The following is a 24,044-nucleotide window of genomic DNA, read 5'->3' as shown; positions in this document are numbered from 1 at the left end:
ATTGTTTTAATGTGTTCTTAGTATTCATCATGTTTTATCTGCTTTAGATTGGGATTTTTATCCTCTGTTTTAGTTCTTTCGAAGGGTTGTGTTTTGCTTTAGCCTGTGCAGTACTTTGGGCAGCTTCCATGCTGCGTTTTAAATGTGCTATATAAATAAACTATGCTATGCTATCCATAATGTGAGACGTCAGCCGAGTTCTCAGATTCCCCATGAGAGTCCCCGGTCGTACATCTTTAGTTGCTGGGACTCAAAGAGTGTGTCTCAATTCAGGGTCTGCATCCTTCGAAGGACCCAGCCTACTCGGCCGACGTGGGCTGGATCCTCCGTCGGCCGGGTAGATCGGATGTTAACGGCTGTGAATTTGAACAGGCCTAGCCTTCATGAATTCCCGCCGCTCCCTCGGCGAACGTTCCGTCGCCTAGCAACCGTGGAACCGCTGAGCAGAATGGAGAAAGAACTTCAAACGATGGAGCTGGAAGTTTTATTTAGCTTTTTAATAATTTCCTTGACTGTTGGAGAGCTAATTCAGAGAAAATACTTTCGACAAGCTGAGCCTGAGCAAAGATGTGATAATAGTTTTTAATACTTTCTAAGGGTCTTAATTTGACCAAAACCGATTTATCACCTTTTAAGACTTTTCAAGACCCAGCGGATACCCTCTAGTAAACAATTCTCATTTTTAAACGAAAATAAAATTCAAGAGTTTAATGCAGAACTGATTTTATTTAGATGTTTCTTTTATATGTACATGTTTAATCTTTATTAACCATTTTTCTGTCAAAGTTCTCCCTTCTCTCCTGGGCCCTCTGCTGCTCTGCCTCCCTCTGCAGCCTCATGTCCTCCCTGATCAGCTCCAGAAGCTGGTCATCGCTGTCACCTTCCCCTGGATGCCCATTTTCTCCGGAATAGTCTTAACAAACATGTAAGAAAACAACAGGAAGAGAAAAGAGGACAACGGGTTATTCCTTTCGTGTTTTCGCAGAAAAAAATAAACTTAAAATATGAGATGTTATTGTACCTCTATGCCACAGCCGCCGAATACTTTGCTCCAGTGATCATGTGGTCCATCTCCGCCCTAAGCTTAATAAAGTCTGTGGTTATCTCTTTTGTTCCTAAAATACAAACTTCTATTAAAATCAGGGGGAAACGCAGCGGGAGAAGTACGACACCGAGCGGCCGAACATACGAGCCGAGACCGCAATACAAGCACTTTTACTGTAACATTTCTAACTAAAATAACGTTCATGTATCACAAAAAGCCCTTAACCTAACAGTTTTCAGGTTTATACTGACATTTATATGCGCAATCCTCTCCGACAGCTCCCGCTTCACTGTCCGCCATTGTTTTTAAAAGTTTTTCTGCCGGCCGGCCCGCAAGGCATCTTGGGAAATGTAAACCACTGAAGGATACACCGGACCTATACTTCATGCAGGCGAAAAGAAGGCCGGATTCGTCAGCCGCATTTGAAGGAGTCTTCGAACTGGGACAGGCTTAGTCGCGGCGCTGTGACGTAACCGGCCGACGAAGGATGCAGACCCTGAATTGAGACACAGCCTAAATGTGTTCAAGGAATTTATTTTTTGTCTAATTGTCTAAGAAGCACAGGCTGCAGGCCTGGACAGGCTGATAAAGAAGTCCAGCTCTGTCCTGGGCTGTCCTCTGGACTCAGTACGAGAGGTGGGGGAAAACTCAGACCCATCCTGGACCATGGGTCACACCCCCTGCAGGACGCCTTGTCCCTGCTCTAGAGAGCAGCTTCAGTAACGGACTGATCCACCCTCGCTGTACGAAGGAGAGATGCCGCAGATCTTTCCTCCCTGCTGCAACAGTCACTGCTAATAGACACCATACATCCGTAACCTTCCGCTGCAAATACAACCTTTTCAAAACATGTGCAATATAACTACCACTCTCATTACCATGTGCAATAGTTATCTTAACTTACAAATACTATGTACTCGTGTGCGATATCTTGTGTGCTGCTGCTGCTATCCTGCTGTACCTGAGCCATTGCAACATTGCAATTTCCCTACTGAGGGACTAATAAAGGTTTTCTTATTCTTCTTAATTTAGTTTTATATTAACCACAAAATCACCACAGACATCTAGAACATATTTCAAATGTTTTCAGAAACCTGGTCGCATCAATCAGAATAAAATAAACAAAAAAAGTTTACACAACAATCTAAATAAGTGTTGTTTGAAATGATGGCTGGCACCGTATGGGACCTGACGTCTGGTAAACGTGGATGACTGCCCACACAGTCAAGATCACATCTTAATTGCAACTTTGCACCAATGTGTTTTAGATATTTCCACTGCTGGTCCACGTCACGTTTGCTTTTGTTGAGATGTGTTGTGACTTTGATGTCTGCAGATGTTACTCCAGAGGCGCCTCCCAGCAGAGCTCCGCAGGTCATTCTGCACCCGGTCCTTTCCGAACCAGGGTGAGTGGAATATCTGTTCCCCCTCAGTTTTCTTTCTTATGCCCCGACCTCAGGTCAAAGGGCAAGTCAAACTCACTGGAGCACGCACATTTGGGTGACAGTTTCAATGCGAGAGACGACACGAGGAATACCCAGAAACGAATGTTAGCACGGCCTTTAACTCACGCTACACTAGGGCTGCCAGTTGGATTTTCCGACACACTTTGAGGAAGCCAGTGGTTGCGGGAAAGCAACCAGAAGAGGAGGATAAGGGATGAGATGTGTTTCGACCTTGATGTTAAGTAGATCAACGTCTCAATCCATCCCAGGAAACAAGACGTGAGCGCTTTCGTCTTCAGGCCGATGATCAGTTCTGATTTTATAATGTTTGATTCATCAGCAGCACTTCTTGTTAATATTTAAATATCGACAGGGTCTCAAAAAATGCTTACTGAGAAAACGGCACCATTTAATACGAACAGTTTTCAGAATTAGCAGCTTGGCATTTTCATGCCATAATACAGAAACAGCTGCGAGCTTGGAGATCAAATGCAAATACTTATCTGGAAATAGCAGGAATCAGTGCATAATGTTGGGCCTCCAATGATAGTGTTCACTAAATAAGTGCCATTTGTTTGAGTAGAATAGGATGGTTTGAGGTCTTAATATTGTGATAATTTACATAATATGAAGATTATTGAGTTCTGCCAATGAAAACAAAGCTGTGTTTGGTTTTGTTTCCATATATTATTTATGCATTTGTATATCAGGCTTTTTAACTAAATAATGTATGACATCTATCGATCGATTGTCTGTCTGTCTGTCTGTCTAGCTCTATATCTACGTATCTCTATTTATCTATATCTACGTATCTCTATTTATCTATATCTACGTATCTCTATTTATCTATATCTACGTATCTCTATTTATCTATATATCTATAGGGGCAGCAGTAGCTCAACAGGTTGAGCGGGTTGTCCAGTAAATGGAAGGTTGCAGGTTCAATCCCAGCTCCGGACAGAGAATTCTGCTGTTGTGGCCTTGAGCAAGACACTTAATCCACCTTGTCTGCTGGTGGTGGTCGGAGGGACCGGTGGCGCCATGTATGACACTTGTGAATAAAATCTGCACAAACGAATAAGTGTTACTGGAATGTACCCTCTAATGGTTACATTTTTGGCTAGATAATAGCCCTTTTTTATTTTATTTTGCTTTAAAGCTGTAAAAAGTACGGCTTTCTCATGAAGTCATGGGACAGATAACAGTCTAACCACAGGTGGTGTGTGGTGTCACCATATCACCTCTGGTAGTGGCTAGCGTGGTTCTGAGTGAGTTGTTTTGACATGAAATTAATTCTCTTAAGAGGTGCAGAAGCAAGACAGTGCACAACTGAATCATGCTGTTTTTAAATAAATCATGTTCTGGAAGTCCGGTAACCCGTATTCTTGTAGAATTTGACAAATATGGGTTAGTAATGGTGGGTTAGAGGTTTTCTGTCTAGCAGGGGCGGATTAAGGACTGAAGAAGATCCGGGGCTTAACACACACACACACACACGTGATACGCACTAGTCAACATCATATATATTTGTCTTGTACCACATAATTTTTAATCTGAAGCTACATATTAAGCATATTCAGGGCAGAGTATTGTTCCTGTTAGTGTTTAGTGTGAGATGATAGTAAATATTCCCTTTTTTTCTGCAAGAACTTTACCTGATAGTATGCTAACTTTAGGCAAACCAGCAGTTTTGGGTATTTTTATAATTGTACCTTTTTGAGGCCTAAAAGATGCACAGTTTGTGTTATTAACACTTCATGAATCTCTGTGTTTGCCAACTGTGGCTGTTAATGAAAGGTTGAGCAGAGAAGCTCGTTTGCAGTCAAGGATGTTGATTGTGGATTTCCAAAGAAACCTCTGTACCTCTGTAACCTGAGAAGGCCCCGCCTTCTCCATCCTTTGCTGAATAAAGCCCCTGACGAACTGAGAACACATGGGAGTGACATGGGAAAAGCCTTGGAGGAGGTTTTCCCCTGCGTTAACTCTCCATTATTTTGGGGACTCGGGGTAAAATGTCTTCCTTTTGTCATGTGTGTTAATTTCAGGTTTCAGGGTTGTGGAGATTAAATATTACCCAACATTTTGGTGGAGAATGCAGGTAGGCAGAGCTGGTGAGCTGAAGGAGCTTTGTCCAGAGCAGAGTGGGGGCTGGGATTTCTGCGACCAGCTTCTCACATGTTGATTCGCGCTCATGGACATTACGAATGATTAATCTACTCTCTCTCTCTATGTGTGTGTCGTCCTTTAAGGTAATATGGGATAAATGAAAAATTACCTATCAAGCAGCACAACAAATATTTTCTAATAAGACTCACAAACCTGAGTCAACACCAGTCTCATCAAAGCTGGGGTTCTGTCGCCGTACTTTTGGTCTAAAAAACGTCCTTATGTCCATCTTCACTCATGCGTTTCAGGCAGAGAGTGTAGAAGAAGCCGGCTGCTGAAGGGCTTCTTCTTCAGTGGTGGAGGCTCAGGCAGGCTGTATACAAACTACTGCCAGCTGCTCCCTCTCTGTTGGACTTTGGTACTGCATGCTACTTCCACGATTTAGATCTGGGGCTTTTCATAAAACATCCGGGCTTGAGCCCAAGTAGCCGGGCCTAACGCCGCCCCTGCTGTCTAGTATTTGTAGAACTTTCTTGTTAACACTTTCTACGGTTTTTAGTGCTGTGGTGCATGAAATCATCCAAGTAGTTCAACAGCAATCAGTGTGAGATCATCATAGAATGAAAATATGTTTGGCAGCACTTGAAGTCAGACTGCTACAGATATACTGAAAGTTTCAAAGATAAAATTTGATGGCTGGAGTGACTTTTATGTGCAATTTCAATGTCAAGGTGGTATCTACGACTACACCAAGGTATTAAAATTTAGGGATGCACCGATGGATCGGCATTTGATCGTAATCGGCCGATAGCGCCCCTATCGGTTTTGATCGGAATTTTCAAAATAGATCAAAGCAGACCGATCAGGTAGGGTTGTCACGGTAACCAGTGTAGCGGTAAACCCCGGTAAAAAAAAAAAAGTTGACAATAATAATAACCGTCTTGTTTAAAAAAAACTATATTATCTTGGTGGGTTACCGTGGCTGCGGTGTAGGCGCGGTGACCCTTACCAGCCACCGTATCATCGGCTGAAGTTGCCGGCGGCACATGCGCACTTTGTTGTTTACAACCAAAACTTTCTTGAACCTAAAGCTGAAATAATGGCCAAAGGTGGAGACGGCAGCGCTCAGGACATTTTTTATCCCTCAAAGAAGACAAAGTGGGAAGTACGGGCATCTTTTAGATATGTGAAGAATGCCGAGGGACAGTTGATAGAAGACGGCTATCCTGTTTGCAGCACGTGCAGAAAAAGTGTCTGTGAAAGGCAGCAACGCTTCAAATCTCATGACACATCTGCGTGACCATCACCCACAACTCTACAGTCAACGCAAGGCTAGCTTTAGCGTTTTAGCTAAAATGCGTGATCCGAGGATTTGGGTTGAGGGAGAATGCAACGAGTCGCTATATAAAGCAGCCGCAGCGCCGCTACCTGCATATAAACCGTGTCGCGGACACCGCCATGTTGAAATGACGCTTAGCATTACGGGGCTCCCAGGGGCAGATAAGAGTTGGTCTCTCTCCGAGAATAATTATGAATTTAACAACGATTACTGCCTGATGACATTTTCCCACATCTGCAAAGCTCACTGGAAGGACACAAACCGAGGATGATATTTTCCTGATATAGGGTTTATTACTCAAGTAAGGGTAAAAAAGTATCTGATTAGAAGGCTACTTGAGTACTGAGTATCATCTGAACTAATATTTTAAAATGATGACATCAAACAGACAAAAAATAAGAAGTTATGGACAAATATTGGCATTTTAAAAACAAACTGAGGACTATATTTCCTGACATACAGGGTTTATTTAATTGTGTGAAAATGTAGCACATTTAAAAAAAATACCGCGATAATACCGAAAACCGTGGTAATTTTGGTCACAATAACCGTGAGGTTAAATTTTCACACCGTGACAACCCTAATACAGACCATTTTCGATTAGGTTACATTTCCTTTATTCCCAGATTATGTAGTTTGTAGCACTCATTATAATGTTGTAGAAAATTTCTGGCCAATCCACGTGATCGGTATCGGTGATCGGTATCGGTGATCGGTATCGGTGATCAGCATTCTTTGATATCGGTATTGGTGATCGGCAACAAAAAAACCTGATCGGTGCATCCCTATTAAAATTTGAGACTTGATCTAGCTCTGTTCCATTATAGAAGATTCGTGATGTCCTTGGTTCCCGATGCCGTTCAGAGAAATACATAAGGATAGTTTTGTTAGAATTCAACAAAAGACATGAGTCGTGTATAAGAGATGAGGCCGCTGTGAGGTTAGAGGCAGCTTGTTGACTGTTAATGGCTTGGGTGTAGACGACAACATCGTCTGCATACATTAGAGTGGAGACATTGGGGAAAGAATTTGGTAGATCAGGACCGGCCCAAGGACAGAACCCTGCGGCACACCCACTTCTGTTGAAAAGAGGAGATTTTTCTTGTATACAAGAGTTTATTATGCTATCAAGCATGAAAATCAGTAATATTACACACCTCCTTAGACAGCTCAACTTGGAGTCTGAACGAGTTTCCTCTGAAACGTGGCTAAATGTAAATGTTCCCGCTATGATGGTGAATAAGTGCATCATTGTTTGTCCCAGCTTCTTTGGAGCTGTGAAAAAAAAGGTTTATTTGAGCATTTTAATCCAGCTAAATAACTTAAAAATTCACCATTAAACTCAAATAATTGTCTTGTGACTGGATTTCATCCAGCATTAATCCAATTTCTTACCCTTTTCTCTGCCTCTAGACTAATATTATGACACTATCCAAGTTATAAACTCCTATTTCACTTTAATTGACATTATTATCTCTTCTTACCCACACCTTCGTATGCTCTTGCTGTAGCAGGTGGCCGATTTTTCTGGTCCTAACAGCCTCATCTCTGGGTTAACGAGGGCCTGTTTCAGACCTCAAGGCCCCGCAGAATTCCCTCATTAGAGCAGAGATGGAAGCGGCGGTAAGAGACCTCGGCGCCACAGGAATCACATTATTTTATAAGTTGCCTCACCTGTAGTCTTTGCACAGAGTCCAGGGCTGCTTTGTGAACAAATGTTAATATTCCTCAGAGAGGTTGTTAGAGGTTAGACATTAATGTTACACAGCGAAATATGTGGACTCGAGTGGGCTGGGTGGGAGCGGGAAGAGGGTTCACTTTAGTCATGTCACTGCTGCCCGCTGTGCGTGGAGGTGACGACGCACATGTGCGTGAGAAAGTAACGGGGCCTCAGGGTGAAAATGCTCTTTACGGTAATAAAAAAGACCCAGATTAAAGATAGAGGTCAGAAAGGGCCGGTTCTTCCATTTCATCCTCTTCACATTGTGGCCATGAATCTGTTCGATAGCGTCCATGTCTTTGTTCTGTTGCAGCTTGTGGGCCGTTGAGGTGATTTACAGTATAAAAGCCTGTGGCTCCGTAATTCTTCCCTTTGAAAAACTACCTTAAGCTGTCTGAAATGAAATGTTACCAGAAAATAATAAAAAAATCCTAATAAAGCATCGACCTAAAAAAAAGGCAGGAAAAAATGAAAAAAGAATTAATAAAATGGTCAAGTGAAACAAAAAGGGCTTGTTTTGCTTAAAACTTTTGTATTTTTTCAAATGATCTTTTATGTTTTTATTGATCTTTATTTGATTAATTATTATCTTTTATTCTTTTGTTATGTTTTAATTTTGATTGGCACAATAGAAATGTTCACGAGTGAGGGTAGGAGGGATCGGGAGGTCGACAGGCGGATCGGTTCGGCGTCTGCAGTGATGCGGACGCTGAACCAATCTGTCGTGGGGAAGAGGGAGCTGAGCCAGAAAGCCAGGCTCTCGATTTACCGGTCGATCTACGTCCCAATCCTCACCTATGGTCATGAGCTTTGGGTAATGACCGAAAGAACGAGATCGCGGATACAAGCGGCCGAAATGACTTTCCTCCGTAGGGTGGCCGGGCTCAGCCTTAGAGATAGGGTGAGGAGCTCGGACATTCGGGAGGGACTCGGAGTAGAACCGCTGCTCCTCCGGATCGAAAGGAGCCAGTTGAGGTGGTTTGGGCATCTGGTCAGGATGCCTCCTGGACGCCTCCCTGGGGAGGTGTTTCGGGCATGTCCTGGCAGCAGGAGGCCCCCGGGTCGACCCAGGACACGTTGGAGAGGTTACATCTCCAATCTGGTCCAGGAACGCCTTGGGGTCCTGCCGGAGGAGCTGGTGGAGGTGGCCGGGGAGAGGACGGTCTGGAGCTCCCTAGTTGGGATGCTGCCCCCGCGACCCGGACCCGGATAAGCGGAGGAAGACGACGACAATAGAAATAAACTTTATTTATTTACTTGTTTTAGTAGCTGCCAGGTTGCAGGAACAAAAAAGAAAAACATTGGTACAAAGATTCAGTTAAGGCATATCTGATTGCAGAAATGGCTTGACGCTGTGAAAATAGCTCAGTCCCAACAACAAACCTTGTGTTTAACTAAATGATTCTCCACCAACGGGTCCGCTGGTCTTCGGTTTGTCCCTGAAAGCTGACTGAAGAGGTTCCCCTCCCACAGGCCGCTTCGGTGTCCTTCCATGCAGCTGAGATCAAACTTTTCTTTGCAGCGTATTGATTGCGTCGTGCTCTGGTGCACAAAACGCATCGCTAAGTGTAATGGCAAATATTTCAGCCTTTGAGAGTTTCTTCCACGTTTTGCAGATTCAGAGCGACGGATAGCTTAGCAGTTTATCAGGTGCAGGTGCAATCAATCAGCAATCAGTGCAGGGTGGGGGCGGAGGGACGCAACAACAGCACAGATTACATTTCCATACCATAAATACGACCTTTTTGTGACATCGGAATACCTTGAATCCAAATGAGTGATCCGTTTGGGATAATGGAAGTTTTTTGTAACGGGTCTGACTTGAAAGAGTCTCAGTAAACATGAGTAAATCAGCCCACAGACTCATTTAACCGCTTTTGTTGTTTTCATTTTTTAATTGAAATGTGTTTTTGGTGAAAAAAAAATGGTTTTGAAGTGTATCATGTACTGTAAACCCATGTGTGGTGCCAGAGAAAGCAGATGGATCACAGAGATTTAAAGGGACATTATGGAAGTGTGACAGCCAAAACATGTATAGAAATAATAAATGTCTTCTTCATACATTCTCCTGCAATGCCCTGGTCCTGTAGAATGAGCCCTGGCATTTTTACTGTGATTGCCTGTTTTTCTGTAAAATCACAGAAAAAGAGAGATGCTCGGGTCGAGCAGGCTGCTTCATGCGCGTTCACGCTCAGGCATCGCCCGTAGCATTTGCTATCCGTAGCTTTAGCAGCAGAGAGAGAGGCAGTGCCACTTTGTCGCTGTTCCTAACGCCTAGTGACAAAGCTAGCTACATTTCTGAGGACCCTTAGCTACTTTCTGTAGAACTTTCTTCTAGATATTTCCTGCTAATTAGCAGCAAAATAGCCATTTTCACTCCGAACCGTTCTTTGGTTTGACGTTGTTTCAGCTGTCATCAAGGATATAAATGTTACAGATACAAAGGATGTTACTGGTGATTTAGCTCACCTAGTAAGACGTCTGACTGTCATGCTGAAGACCTGGGTTTGATTCTGGATGTGAACATAGTTTATTTAGAGTTTATTTTTTACATTAATGGTATTTTTTTACAGTAAGACGCCCAAATTTTTATTTGAGACTCGCCGAACGGCATTGAATTCACAGATAAAAAAGTTGTGGGTTCAACTTTCATTTTGGAACAATTTTTCAAGCAAGGGAAGGGAATGATCTGAGCATGCAGGAGGACTGACCCATCATAAACCTTTGTCGGCTGTGCTGAAGAGAAAGGTACAGAACCAAATTATTTCATTAATTAGCTGCGTGTTCTCCTGTCCTCCCCCCCCCACACACACACACGGGGGACTGTCTCAGCTGTTATTTTCGTTAAGGACTGTGCACGTACAGCATGCGCACCTCGTGCACGAGCCTACTATTGAAGCTGCCGTTACGCTTTTGGCCTGAGGGGGCAATCACGAGCATACCTTCTCAGTGGCGCTGTGGTAGACTGTGTGCTCTGGGACAGGAAGATCGGGGTTCAAATCCCGGTCGGGTCATACCAAAGACTTTAACAACCTCCCTGCTGTAAAGGGGTTGGAACGGGTGATTGAATAGTTCCCGAGTGCAGCCACTGCTGCAGCTCACGGCTCCACGGGGACGGGTCAAATGCGGAGGTGAATCCAATATGTGATGATGACTAATGGGACTTTAGAGATTTACAAAAACAAAATAGAGACGAAGAAAATGCAGACATGTCCTTGTTTAAGGCTGCAGGACTGTGTAAAAATAAAAAAAACTCATTTTTCTTGATATTTGACTCATTTCCTTCTTGCTTTTTGCTTGCAGGAATGAAGGAAACCCGCTACTTCAGATCGAAGTTGAGCCCACATCAGACGTGAGTCCCTCTCTCTGCATGTGAGCCACGAGTCGTGTTGCTTCTCCGTGTTTTTCCGTCTGAGTGGAACAAAACAAAAGCAGCTCGCGCCGCCACTTGTCACAGTCATTTGCGTTGTTCTCTCATTCAGTATAATTTGTCGCAGCTCTCTGAGAAGCCTCCAGGTAAGTTATGCGTCAAAAGCAGCAAGATCACTGCTCGTCATCTCCGTTTCTGGAACAATGATGGATTCAGAGAAAATGTTATGCAGATTGCCTTGAATAATATGACAGCTGGCATCTCTGAAGAGGTTATTTTCACTCTTTGGGTTCATTATACTTAAAATCAAATCAGTAAATCAGCCGTTTTTTCCTTCTGGCTGTTTTCTCTCAATCTCCATTTCCTCTCGACTACAGTCGAAATAACAAACACGCACAGCCAGACGGACAAACGCTGTCCTGTTTTCTAAAACAGCTACTTTATGAAATATTCATAATAAATAATATTAAGTAATTAGTGAAAACTAACTGAAGACCTGAATAAACTTTCTTCACAGCAAAAACTTTGGGAATGAATGAAAAACCTCTTCAGAAGATAACTAGAGTCATTAACGAGCTGACTTCCCTTCACCCCAGAACGAAGATGGCAACAACGAGGATTCTGGCGATGAGTTTGAGGAGATGAATCTGTCGCTCCTGTCGGCCCGAAACTTCCCACGCAAGGCCAGTCAGACCAGCATTTTCCTGCAGGAGTGGGACATCCCCTTTGAGCAGCTGGAGATCGGAGAGATGATCGGAAAAGGGCGTTTCGGCAAAGTGTTCCACGGCCGGTGGCACGGGGAGGTCGCCATCCGCTTGATCGACATCGAGCGTGACAACGAGGACCAGCTGAAGGCCTTCAAACGTGAGGTGATGGCCTACCGCAACACTCGCCATGAGAATGTGGTGCTGTTCATGGGGCTGTGCATGAGCCCGCCACATCTGGCCATCATTACCAGGTAGGAAGCAGGAGACGCTGGAGTGCGCTGGACAGAAAAACGTGAAACAAAGCCGTTTTTGGCTGTGATAGTTGACATTCTCACCCTGCCTCCGCTGCACGGTCTCTAGATCCTAACCCTAGAGAATGTCTCCATAAATGTGGAGAAGCATCTCTAACACTGGAACTGATTACTGACAAAGTTTCTATTAGAATAAAAATTGCTTTAATTATTAGAATAAGGACCTATTTTCTAAGCAGTAAAAATACAGTAAAAATGGGTGATGCAACTTCATAGAAAGCTCTTATTGTGACCTTGGCTATGCTTGTAAGAAGGTGTTTGATTTGAAGTAAATGCAAACTCAAAATGCAACCAGGAAAGAAAATATAAATATCAATGGTGCATTAATAAGAGCATAAGAGGATAAGGAAATTTATGCATCCCCACCCATAAAAATGTGGTGTGTAGATGTTTATTGAGTGTAAATCAGAACTTAAAGGAGACATATTATGCAAAACTCAGCTTTTGCATCTTTTTGTGCCTCCATGCGGGTCTCTGCTGAACATGAAAAAAATCTGGTTTTCTGTCAGTTTTTTTATTTTAGGCTTCGTGTCCCTAAACAAGCCATCTGTGAACGGTTGAATAATGGTTGTGAATAAAGTAATGCTGTGAAAATTCACAACATTATTTACACAAAGATGCTCACTAATGCTTTATTATTCACCATAAACACGGATGAAGAGGGCATGCTGAGTTAAAGATGACAACAAGCATCAAAACATCTTTTAGAAAAGAGGAGGAGAATAAACAGGGCGGCGTTCTGGTCGTGTTCAAGGCTCGTTTCTGGCATCAGAACTCCGATTTATGGGATTTTCTCTGCGTCTGCATTCGCTCTCGGCAGCTGTGAGGTCCTCAGTCAGTCCTGGTCCCCTGGCACCCGGCTCAGATCATCCACGGATCTGCTCCTCTGCAGAGTGTCTGACAGCGAAGCATGCAGACGTTATGATTAGAACGGGCGGCGACTGTTGCTGAGTAGATGAGCCGCCCACACCGCTCACAAACGGCAGTCTGAAGGCAGATAGCGATGCAGAGTGAACTTGAAGGAATTCTCCCACATCGTTTACACCTTTAATTACCTCACGGATTAGTGCGTTTGCAGAACAGACGGAGGGAGCGGCGTTCTCATTCAGGAGCATCGCAAGAAAAGCTGTCATTTAATTAATTAGCTAAACTAATTATGTTCAAATGGTAATTGTTTGGATATTGGGCTTTTTGATGCTTTCATCCGCCGTGCAGAACAAAAACAGTGAAATCATCCTTTTATTTCTGCTTCTCTTTAAAAAAAACGTGAGAGTCTTAGTGGATTTGTTTGGTCTTTTTGTTTCCATCACGATATAAAGCGCTTCGCTCGCCCCGATGTTTGGTGACGCGATTGCAGTTGGAGTTTGATGAAGTTGCAAAGGAGCAGATGAGAAATCACCAATAATAAAAAAAAACAAGTGTCAGACCAACCGGTGGTTTTATTAGCCACACTTTGCTTCATGCATCAGAAAAAAAAATCATCAGTGTCATGAAAAGTCAAGTTACGGCACAACTCTTCTGCAACATCAAACCTTAAAGGGCAAGTCACCGCCTACCAGATTCTTACTCAACTCCCACTTCCTGTTTGAAAAATGCAACAAATGCTGTTGCCTAGCAGACCCAGGGGGTGGAGCCGCTAACAAATACACACACTCACGACATTGTGACATCATAATGTACCACCTAACATCATAGCGTACCTCTTAGCCAATAGCGGTGGCAGATTTAAATTCAAATACAGTGCTGAGGTTTTACCTGACGACGGTGCAACACTGACAGTTTTAGGCAGAATATTTAAATTTTAACTAAGATGCACTAAAGTGCCGAATTATTGACTACATGTGTCTGCAGCACGACCAGACACTCATTTATATAGTTTATCAGCAAAAAAATGTTGATTTGGAGTGACTTGCTCTTTAAAGAAGTAAAATGACTGTTAAACATCGCTTCCTTTCTTTAGTTCTTCCTCTGCTGTTTCCTGTGTGAGCAGCTGTGGGTTGAGTCCGCAGAGCTCACGTATGACGTCTTGTGAGTTTGACGTCATCTGCGATGTTGCTGCTGACTTTCTATCTATGTTTTTGGCATAATTGCTTCATTTCAAAGCGCAGAGGTGCCTTTCGGTGCGTGGAGGTGGGCTCATTAGCTTTTCATCTCTGTGTCTGAGGTACAGCTATTGCCATTAGCCTTGAAGGCTGCATCTTTGCCTCCATATATTCAATTCAATTCAATTCAATTCAATTCAATTCAAAAATACTTTATTAATCCCAGAGGGGGATTGATATAGACAAAACCAAACGTTGGATGCTGATACCTTTTATGTTTGGAATGAATATGCATGAATGGGCAGCCTCAGGTCCTGTTCTGGTGGTCACCTATGAGGCGCAGTTGGGGTTGAGGGTCTCAGATGAGAGAATGTGGGTGGTTGTGTCGCTGTCTGTGAAAATGTTGTCGTGATCCTGCTAAAATATGACTAACTGATGAGAAACGCATCATGGGAGCACAGTAGGGCTGCTCGATTATGGCAAAAATAATAATCACGATTATGGTGACTGAAATTGAGATCACGATTATTTAGGACGATTTTTCAATTTATGTTGATTTTATTTGTTTTTATTCAGTCATAAAACTGCTCAGGGCACAATCAGGACAAAAATAAGAAACAAGATGATCACTAAAATAACTCCTGATTCCCAGTATAAAAAGACCAGTATACTTATAGCTCATAGTTTATGACCCAAGGGCTGTAGACCTTGGTTTAACTCATGTAAGTCTAACCAGTACAGACCCAAATACCAATATCTTGCAAATACTGACAGCAAGATTTGTACAGTGGCATTTATAACAAATACGTGCAAATAAATTGATGTTCACAAAATGTTGCATAACATTTATTGAGTCATGTCAAGGTGCTGTAGGAGAGTACACTAGCACCGTGTCCTCAGAGAGATTAGTTATTATTTATCAGCGTGAGGAACTTATTTCTACCTTATTTATAAACTATTTATTTACAGGCCCATCAGTTAATGTAATAATTGTCCCGACCACAGCTGCACCCCCCACCCCCCAACCCGGTCTCACAGCAATCGGGCAAGCTACACGTGTGTTTAGCGCGCTGCACGCGCACATTTAGCTGTTTTTAGCAGCTCAGGAGTCCGCAGGTGCGGTGTGTGTGTCACTCACTCTGGTTACTCCAACAAGGAGCCGGCTCCGAGAGCTAGCGACCGACACATCACTGCATCATTCCCTTTCCTAATGTCCTGAAGAACGGTCCGGAGTGCAGGCGGAGTGTTTAGCTAACCTGCAGGAAATGTCGACGACAGTTATCCAGAAAGTAGCTAAGGGTTACCAGAGATGTTTCTGAGGTGTTCGCTAGGTACTTTTAAGTTAAAAAGTCAAGAAGGGGGTCTGAAAAGCTGCTAGAAATAGCGTCAAAGTCGCTAAGTTGGCAACACTGTGGAGGAGCGCTTCATTTGCAACTCAGGGCAGCGCAAGCGGGAGGAGCAAATAATCGGCTTGTTATGTTTTTTTATAATCGTTCAAAACTCAGATCGTAATCGTGATTAAAATTCGATTAATTGAGCAGCCCTAGAGCAAAGTGCCTTTGCTGCTATGGTTATGAGTGGATAAAACCTGCTCATTCTGTTCTGTGATCCCTGATCTTTTCCCTCTCTGACAGCCTTTGTAAAGGCAGGACACTTTACTCGGTGGTGAGGGATCCCAAGGTGGTCCTGGATGTTAACAAGACCCGGCAGATCGCACAAGAGATGGTCAAGGTAAAAGACCTGAACGTGGATTCCTCTGAACTCTTCAGCAGTATTCGTCATCGTAATTCAGGACCGTCAAATCCCTCTCTCTCTCTCTCTCTCTCCTCAGGGGATGGGGTACCTCCACGCTAAAGGGATTTTGCACAAAGACATGAAGTCCAAGAATGTGTTTTATGACAACGGCAAAGTCGTCATCACTGACTTTGGACTGTTTACCATATCTGGAGTTCTGCAAGCTGGCAGGTATGTTTGTGGGTAGCACGGTGAAGATGTTGCCATAGGGATGAGAGCACACTGGATAAAGATCCATCCAAACAGGATTTTCTATTTATTTTTAATATAAGAAGTTGCTAAGTTATCAAGCATTTACATAGCAGCAACTGAATGTTAAGTTGATTCATCAGAAGCACGCACAGGCGCTGTTCAGGAACACAAAAGGATTACTCTGCACATCTTATGGCATGCATCTCTGCTGATTCAACCCCTGGTAGTAAAAAAACACACTAGAGTACATTTACCAATGCAGTCCATCAAACATGGACCCCCATCCGTACAGTCTTGGATTCTCCGGTTTCACTTGGTTCACTGAAATTGTTCAACTAGATAAAAACCCTTTTATTGCCAGAGGGCCAACGGTAGCAGAGGAGCCAAGCACCTGGAGGGTTTGTGCTGCATGATGATAATGTCCTGATATTACATTAGACATCATAGAAAATACTGTTCTCAGGAGCTCATTCACGTCTCAACCTGGCTGCCATGATCTCACTTAAAAATAAAAGTAGATATCTTACATAAGAAGTGTGACAAAGGGAATGCTTGGTTCAGTGTCCTCACGTCCGCCTCCTGCTGTACTTCTGAACGGTTAAACTAAAGTAACGTCCTCGTTTATTCAGGGTTTATTCAGGCCCCAGACTGTTACGCCATTTCACTAAGACAACTTTTCTGGTTAAAGTAAGTTTTAGTTGACATTTTTATAGAAACGTGCTGTTGTTAGGAAAGACCGCTCTTATTTTCCACGCTTCTGTAATTCTAGTCTTGTTAGACTAAATTCTTATTCATGAATAAATTAAATGTAGATGAAACATGGTCTGCGTTTCCTTTTTGAAATTCAGAACCACTGCAACTGAGTGGTGGGCGGAGCCTAATCAAGCCAGGTGCCTCGCCGGTTAAGAAAAAGTGCCTTTATCATTCAAATATGCACAATTTCAGCAGTAATCACACACACACACACACACACACACACACACACACACACACACACACACACACACACACACACACACACACACACACACACACATATGTGATGCACCGATATAAAATTTTTGGGCCAATACCAATATCCGATAACCGATATTTGCCGATATCGATATACTGACATTAATGCTTCTAAAATCAGCAGATTTTGTATAGAATTAAAATTATTAAAGCTGAATTGTGTTATTATGTACACACAACACACACATTTACGCTTCTGAGATGATTTCATTCACTGTTCACATGACTAAACGATCACACATCACCCCCCTCACCCTCTGAAAGAGGCAAACAAATGGAGATGAGATGGCAAACATTTTGGTTGTTAATATCGGCCTTGTTTTATTTATCGAACTGATACCGATATTGATGCCAATATATTGTCCATCCCTAATATTTATATATCGGGCTCCACCGATGTCCAAATAAATTATTTTTGACACGATACAAATGGGAAGATGTAAAAATATGTGGAGAAAGCTATAAAGCAGCGCTAATGTTGTATGTATAGTGAGCCATAAAACACTGAGTCCTGAGATGTGCGTGATTTAGGAATGTCTGATGTTGGCATTAAACAGATATAGGTTTGGATGGATCCTTTAAATTGTATATACTGGCATCGATTTTTATTATTTAATGACACAAATTTCACATTTGGTAACAGGCCTAACAAACTGAAGTAGTTGTCATAATTTTCATAGATAATGTTTATAGTTTACGTGTGTGTGATGAGGTATATATGATGTTAGCTACTTAAAACGATTTTGTTTTTTGTTGTTGTTTTTTACTGAGCGGGGACCCTCCACCCACTGGAATGGGTTTATATCGGTATCTGAAATTAAGAATGAGATTAGATTGGTAAAAAACCATATGGATCATCCTCAGCAAAAATAAAAAATGAACTTGAAAGATCATCTATGGAATATTTTGGGTGAACATAAAAAAATGGCAAAAACAATTGCCATGAATTAACCAAAAATGAACTAATTAGTTGCATATGTCATTATAATTATTTTTACATTTCAACCAATGAAAGTTGGTGTCATAGGTGTGTTTAGATTTTAATCTGTGAGTTCACTGATGTGTTTCCAGAGAGGTTTCACAGCTTCCAAACATTTTCTTGGACGTTGATGAAAGATTCGGTCTCTTTAGGTCAATGTAGAGCGGACACAATATGGGATGACTGGTGTGCTCTGCGTGTCATGGCAAATTACAGCAAATATCTTCATTTTGCTAGTGCAGTGTGAGACAGTTTCTAGCATTTTTATCACACCAGTGATTCATCACTTCCATCATGTGTCGTTTCTGTTTGTACTGTCTGTGCTGACAAAAATATCCAGCCTAAAATGAATGTTTCTGCTCATCCGTCATCTCCTTCTGTTTTCCTCTCAATACATCCGTACATCAGCGTTTTAGAGCGAAGACGGCTAAAGATGGTAACTGACAATCTGAGGTCAGGTCACGACTCTAACGCCGTTCAATAGAAACGATAGAAAAGAGTGAATTTATTGCCAAAATCAAATGAAATGCAGACATTTTCATTCTCTGAAACAAGTAAAAGTAGTAATAATAATAATACAAAATAATAATAATAATTTATTATTATTATTATTATTATTATTATTATTATTATTATTAATAATAATAATTTATTAATAATAACAACAATAATTTATTATTATTATTATTTTTGTTAGTATTATTTTTTGTAGTATTAATAATAATAATAACAACAACATCTGTCTGCATTCCTTCCTTCATGGGGTTGTTGTTAGCAGCTCGAGGCTGCCTTGGCGTGAGATTTGGATAACCAGACTTTGTTTGGGTCAGCCAGAGATAATTTTCCTCTCTGCCTTGAAGTCTGTATTGATCATTCAAGTCCTCCAGTGAAGCCAATTCAGGTTCTAATCATCCCCACACCGTCCAATGACTCTCTCCGAGATGACATCCATTTTGCGCACTAATACCGGTAACGCAGCAAGGACATTGTCCAGCTTACGATTCGCCTCGAGTAACGTCCCAGTCTGTGAGGTCACCGCCCGGGCGATGCTTTCTGTGGGTGTGGGTCACACTCCAATCGCTCCCGCCATCCCAAATTTCCAGAAAACCAGATATCCTCCCACTCCAATCAGAAGAAATCCAGTGATCATCAGGCCAAATATCCACGTGTCTTCGACATCCTCAATGGACAACTGAGAGAGGCATACGATCCTCCAGACCTTCCAGGAATCGAGCGCATATCCCGCTGCGTGTGTCTCTTGTGGGCAAGTGGAAGCCACCTCCTCCGTTTTCATCGTAGAAAAAATCTTATCAATTGCATTGAATGACCAATTAATTAAATCCATTTCTAAAAAATAGGGATTTCCAGAATAAATGCAAAGGAGCGCTCTGTAGGCAGACGGGACAAAAAGCCTTGGGAAAAAAGGCAGAAGCGCCTGTGCTCTTCGAGAGCCGGATGAAAAGGCACAACAACGGCTCTCAGGAAGATCAACCTGCCACAAAAACTGCTGGTGTGGTTTCTTCACTGCTCCATAGAGAGCGTCCTGACCAACAGCATCCTGGTGTGGTACAGCAGCAGCTCTGCAGCTGACAGGAAGGCCCTGCACAGGGTAATCAAAACTGCAGAGAATGGACAATGAGTGCACTACAGCGCTTGAACAGAGTCTTGAATATAACATCATAACAGTGTTAATGAAATAAAACTGGCCCTTCTGTTGATCCTCTACCAGGTAGCAGTAAACACGTTTGGCGTTGTGGAAGGTTTCTGATAAAGGTACTAATACTAATGCTCCATCGGGATGCTTTCAGGTCAAATGTTTCTTTCTGAGAAAAATCTGGTCAAACCTAGTAAAAAGTGACCTCAGTTTAAGGTATTTATGTCTACATGGTGCAACGGCCATGGGGATGCAGCATTTGTGCTAGTTAGTTGGGCAGGATTGTAAGTTTGAGCGTTTTCCAAGACCACATTCATCGTGTTAAGAATTTATTAAGACATTACTGACAAAACTGGGTAAAAATGGACACTTTTGTTTCTGCATTAAACAAGTTTCACACCAGAAAACCCAAAACTTGCTTTAGACTGATTTAATGGTTTAAAATCTGGAGTAAATAATCAGTGAACAAGTGGGTGTTCTTACAGACAATTTTGATCGAAATAGTGTTGAAACCACATGGAATAAAGCCCTTAAAACAGTGATGGAGAAAACCTCACAGATGTGTAATGACAGTGCTCCATGATAAAAACAAACCGATGGAGGAGCTTAGCTGCGCTATACCGCAGATCAATACACAAACCCTGGCAAATCTTTGTCCTCATGTTTTGTCTCTGCAGCCGAAGAGAAGACAAACTGAGAATCCCCAACGGCTGGCTGTGTCACCTGGCCCCAGAAATAATCCAGCAGCTTTCTCCGGACACAGAGGAGGACAAGCTTCCTTTCTCCAAACAGTCAGACGTCTTTGCTTTTGGGTGAGTGTCCTCTGAACAGATGTCCTGTTTTTCATGTGTCCCGAAAGTGTCTGAACTTGGATATTAATAGCAAACTGTTGACAAATGCCAAGCGTGCGTGAAGTGAAACAGGACTGGGTGATGTGAAAGGGGCATTTCCTGAAAAACAGTACCCTTTAGTACACAGATAGTAACTGAAGGAGTAATGATATTTGGATGCACCAAAAATAAAACATTAAGAGTTGAGAGAGGACTAAACAAACAAATGTAACACAAAACCAAACGAAAATATCTTCTCCGACCAGCTGAGGCAGTCTACATTCAGGATCAGGATTTGCATCAATAACCTAGAAATCTTTCCACCTGTAATTTGGACTGAAGTATTTTCTATTTAACCAGTTTTGCCAGAAGACCGGATAATTCTGCAGAAGCAGATCGAGTGTAGATTAAGCGCATGCTCCTCTATGGCTTGTTCTTTCAGATATTTAAGCAGGTATTTTATGTAAAACTCACTTTTACAGCCTTTTGTGCTGCCATGTGGGTGAATTGCCTCTATAAACACTCCAAAAGTGACAACACCCACTCTTCTGTTTTCTTTCAGTGTTTGGTTTTAGGACATAAGTGCCTAAAATAAGCCATTTCAAAAAGTACCCATTTGTGATGTCACAAACGGGAGAAGTTGAACTAAGAAATGCCCCTCACATGCCAGTGAACTGGAGCTGGAGGAGCAGCAGCTCTACTCAGAGCCCCTCAAGGAGATCAGAGCTTCTCAGATCATAGCAGCCTGAGCGGGGGATGGGTGGGCATGGCCAGCTCCAGCTTGTTTTCTTAAAGTGACAGAGCCCTGAAATGGCTCATTCTGGAAGGTACTGAAACTGTCCAGAATAAAACTGCTGAGAGGGATTTAGTGCAAAGAGCTTCATGAAAGTGTTTTGTAGTGAACATGCAACTAAGAAAAAGTTATTATTACATGTTCCACTGGAAGTTTTTTGCTGCAAACTGAAGGTGAGGGGAAAAAGTTATAAATAAGTCAGAAAATATGAGAAAGTAAAAAATAAATGTAGCAAAACATCAATCAGACCAAATGCTTCAATTAAAAGTGATTTTTCTATTTAAGGTTTGATTACCTATTATACAGGATGGGATTGTGCCAAAACCACATATTACTAGTAGTCACTGTTACACACACACACACACACACACACACACACACACACACACACGCACGCACGCACGCACACACACACACACATGATATGAAATACGTCTCCCCTACCTCCTTCTTTGATGCCCCGTTTTAAATGTGTCCTAAGTTGATTAAAGGCCTCTTTGGCTCCAGGTCCTCCTCCACAGCCATTACCACTGCTTCCTTTGTGGAGGTTGACCCCGCTCTGTTGACTAACACAGCTGCATTTTCAGATGGTTCCCCTGTATGGAGGTTCTGTTGATATTGTTCTAAAGGGACGAGAACTGCAGCGCTGTTGCACAATGTCCCGCTGCTCTGTTGGCCTTCGTATCGCCTAGAGGTGACCCCCTTGGCCGTTATGCATATTCATCGACGATCAGACGTCAGTTTCCCCCTTAACTCCTGGCAAAAAGCTATTTTTATTCGACTCGAGCGTGGCATGCAGGAGCGGAATGGAAACGGCTCATTTGCACAAAGGAAGGCGGTGTAAACTACTCCAACATGACCAAAGTGAAAAAATCTGTAATTTATGAATGAAAAATGTTAGATGCTGAGGAGAATAATATTGAAAAACACATTTATGTTTTTGAATAAGTCCCAGCTGCACAAAAAGCAGCATTTAAAGTGGTTTTATGGTCGCCTGCTGGTGTTTGGTTCGTGTTTTAAGAACAATGATGACAAGACGGTTCAAAGCGATGACCCACTCCGCTCTTGTCTTTGCAGAACCATCTGGTACGAGTTACACGCACGTGAGTGGCCTTATAAGAATCAGCCAGCAGAGGTGATCATATGGCAGATCGGCAGCGGCATGAAGCCCAACCTCGCCCAAACCGGCATGGGGAAGGAGATACTGGTAGGAATCACACCTCTTCCCTCAGCGGCGATATTTAATAAGCCGCTGATTTCTGCGCTCATTCAGTTCTCACACTTTATTTAAAATTAAAACGAAAGCTTTGCTATATAAAGATAATAGGCTGCCTGGAATCAAATTATATTAACGGCCATGAAAAAGGTTTTGATGTCAAAACTTCTTTGAAGGGACAATTAAAATCATTATTATTTAATTTAGCATAAATTCCCTTCAGTAACCCTGCTGATAAAAATCTGTAGCAAGATACTCGCGACCGTTTAATTAAACATAAATGAAGCGGACAAAGTTCTGCTCAGGGCTGTAAAATCTTGCTGTAGAAAGAAAAACGTCTGATTTTCACCAACATGTTTACTTGCAAGATTTTAATCAGCATCTTTAAACGGCTTTGATCATTTTTACTATGTCAATCTTCCACAATCTAGAAATATTGTAAAGTTTCCATAGATACTAAGATTTCTCTCCAAATCTAACAGATGGTGTGAAATTATAAGCCAACTCTAATTTTCTGGTTACTCCGTTTTTAGCCTAAAACTACTTCACTGAGCGTGTTAGAGTCACAGAGTAAACAGCTCTGATCATAGTATGCTGGTAAAAACACACCCATGAGGTGCAGAAGGTCAGAGCAATTAGCACTCAGAAAAATCTGATTGCATCTTCCAAACTAAAGAAAAAGAAAGAAAAATAAATGCATTTCTTAGAATGAGCTGCAGGTCTTAAAGGATAGAGAACAAAGTCACCTCCAGTATCGAAAACCCGGTCTGAAGCTTGCTGAATGAAGTAGAATGTGAGCCATCTTGTTTAAACGAGTGAAAGCACGTTATGAGTGTTTGGTGTCTGTGTTTTCCAGGACATTCTTCTGACGTGCTGGGCGTACAAGCAGGAGGAGCGGCCCACCTTCTCCAAGCTCGTAGATTTACTGGAAAAGTTGCCAAAACGGAACCGCCGCCTTTCCCACCCCGGCCACTTCTGGAAGTCAGCTGAGTATGTCAAATGAGTTAGGGCCTAAAACAACCATCCGCCGCCGTAAACAGCAGCCGCCATAACTCCACACAAATTACCCGCCTCCTTAAAGAATGCACTGAACCCAAAAGCCAGCTGAGTGGCGAGACCTGCCCGCGCTGCGCGTGTTTATAGAAGTCGACTGCTTCTCCAGGCAGTCGGGACTCATGTTTTATTTTGATATGATTTTAAACTCGCTGTAAATCTCATTTCTTCTTTCTTTCTTTTGGTCTTTGATGAAGGACATTTCCTCTTCATTATGATTTATTTGTTACTTAGATGTACCTCGCTTGTAACTTTCAACAATCACATCATCCTGAAGAAAGAACACAAGGTGGACGATTTCCATCGTCTTGCTCCTTTTGTTTTGAGTGAATGTAACTGTCGCACATCACAGCACGGTCTCATCATTCCTCATGTCTGTCGGTTGTGTAGACACCTTCTGTCCCCTCCTCATTCCTCATGTATGATTGCTCACC

The 24,044-nt window shown here is 42.4% G+C and overlaps 1 protein-coding gene across 4 annotated transcripts in view; it reads left to right on the top strand.

The window, feature by feature from the left end:
• Positions 1-24,044, top strand: part of ksr2 (kinase suppressor of ras 2) — a 134,188-nt gene that overhangs the window by 96,253 nt on the left and 13,891 nt on the right. For 3 of the 4 annotated variants that reach the window (XM_054730262.2, XM_015960538.3, XM_054730260.2), the window contains 8 exons: positions 2,382-2,451; positions 10,959-11,007; positions 11,622-11,983; positions 15,720-15,816; positions 15,917-16,050; positions 20,396-20,530; positions 22,419-22,548; positions 23,414-23,547. In XM_054730262.2, the coding sequence (XP_054586237.2) occupies positions 2,382-2,451; positions 10,959-11,007; positions 11,622-11,983; positions 15,720-15,816; positions 15,917-16,050; positions 20,396-20,530; positions 22,419-22,548; positions 23,414-23,547 (1,111 nt within the window). Of the gene's footprint in view, positions 1-2,381; positions 2,452-10,958; positions 11,008-11,621; positions 11,984-15,719; positions 15,817-15,916; positions 16,051-20,395; positions 20,531-22,418; positions 22,549-23,413 lie in introns of all 4 variants that reach the window. The other variant, XM_015960537.3, reaches the window with a different exon arrangement.

Source organism: Nothobranchius furzeri, chromosome 10 (genome assembly GCF_043380555.1).
Source record: "Nothobranchius furzeri strain GRZ-AD chromosome 10, NfurGRZ-RIMD1, whole genome shotgun sequence".
NCBI lineage: Eukaryota > Metazoa > Chordata > Actinopteri > Cyprinodontiformes > Nothobranchiidae > Nothobranchius > Nothobranchius furzeri.
Note: the sequence above shows the minus strand (reverse complement) of the source record. Positions and strands in the feature narration are given on the sequence as shown.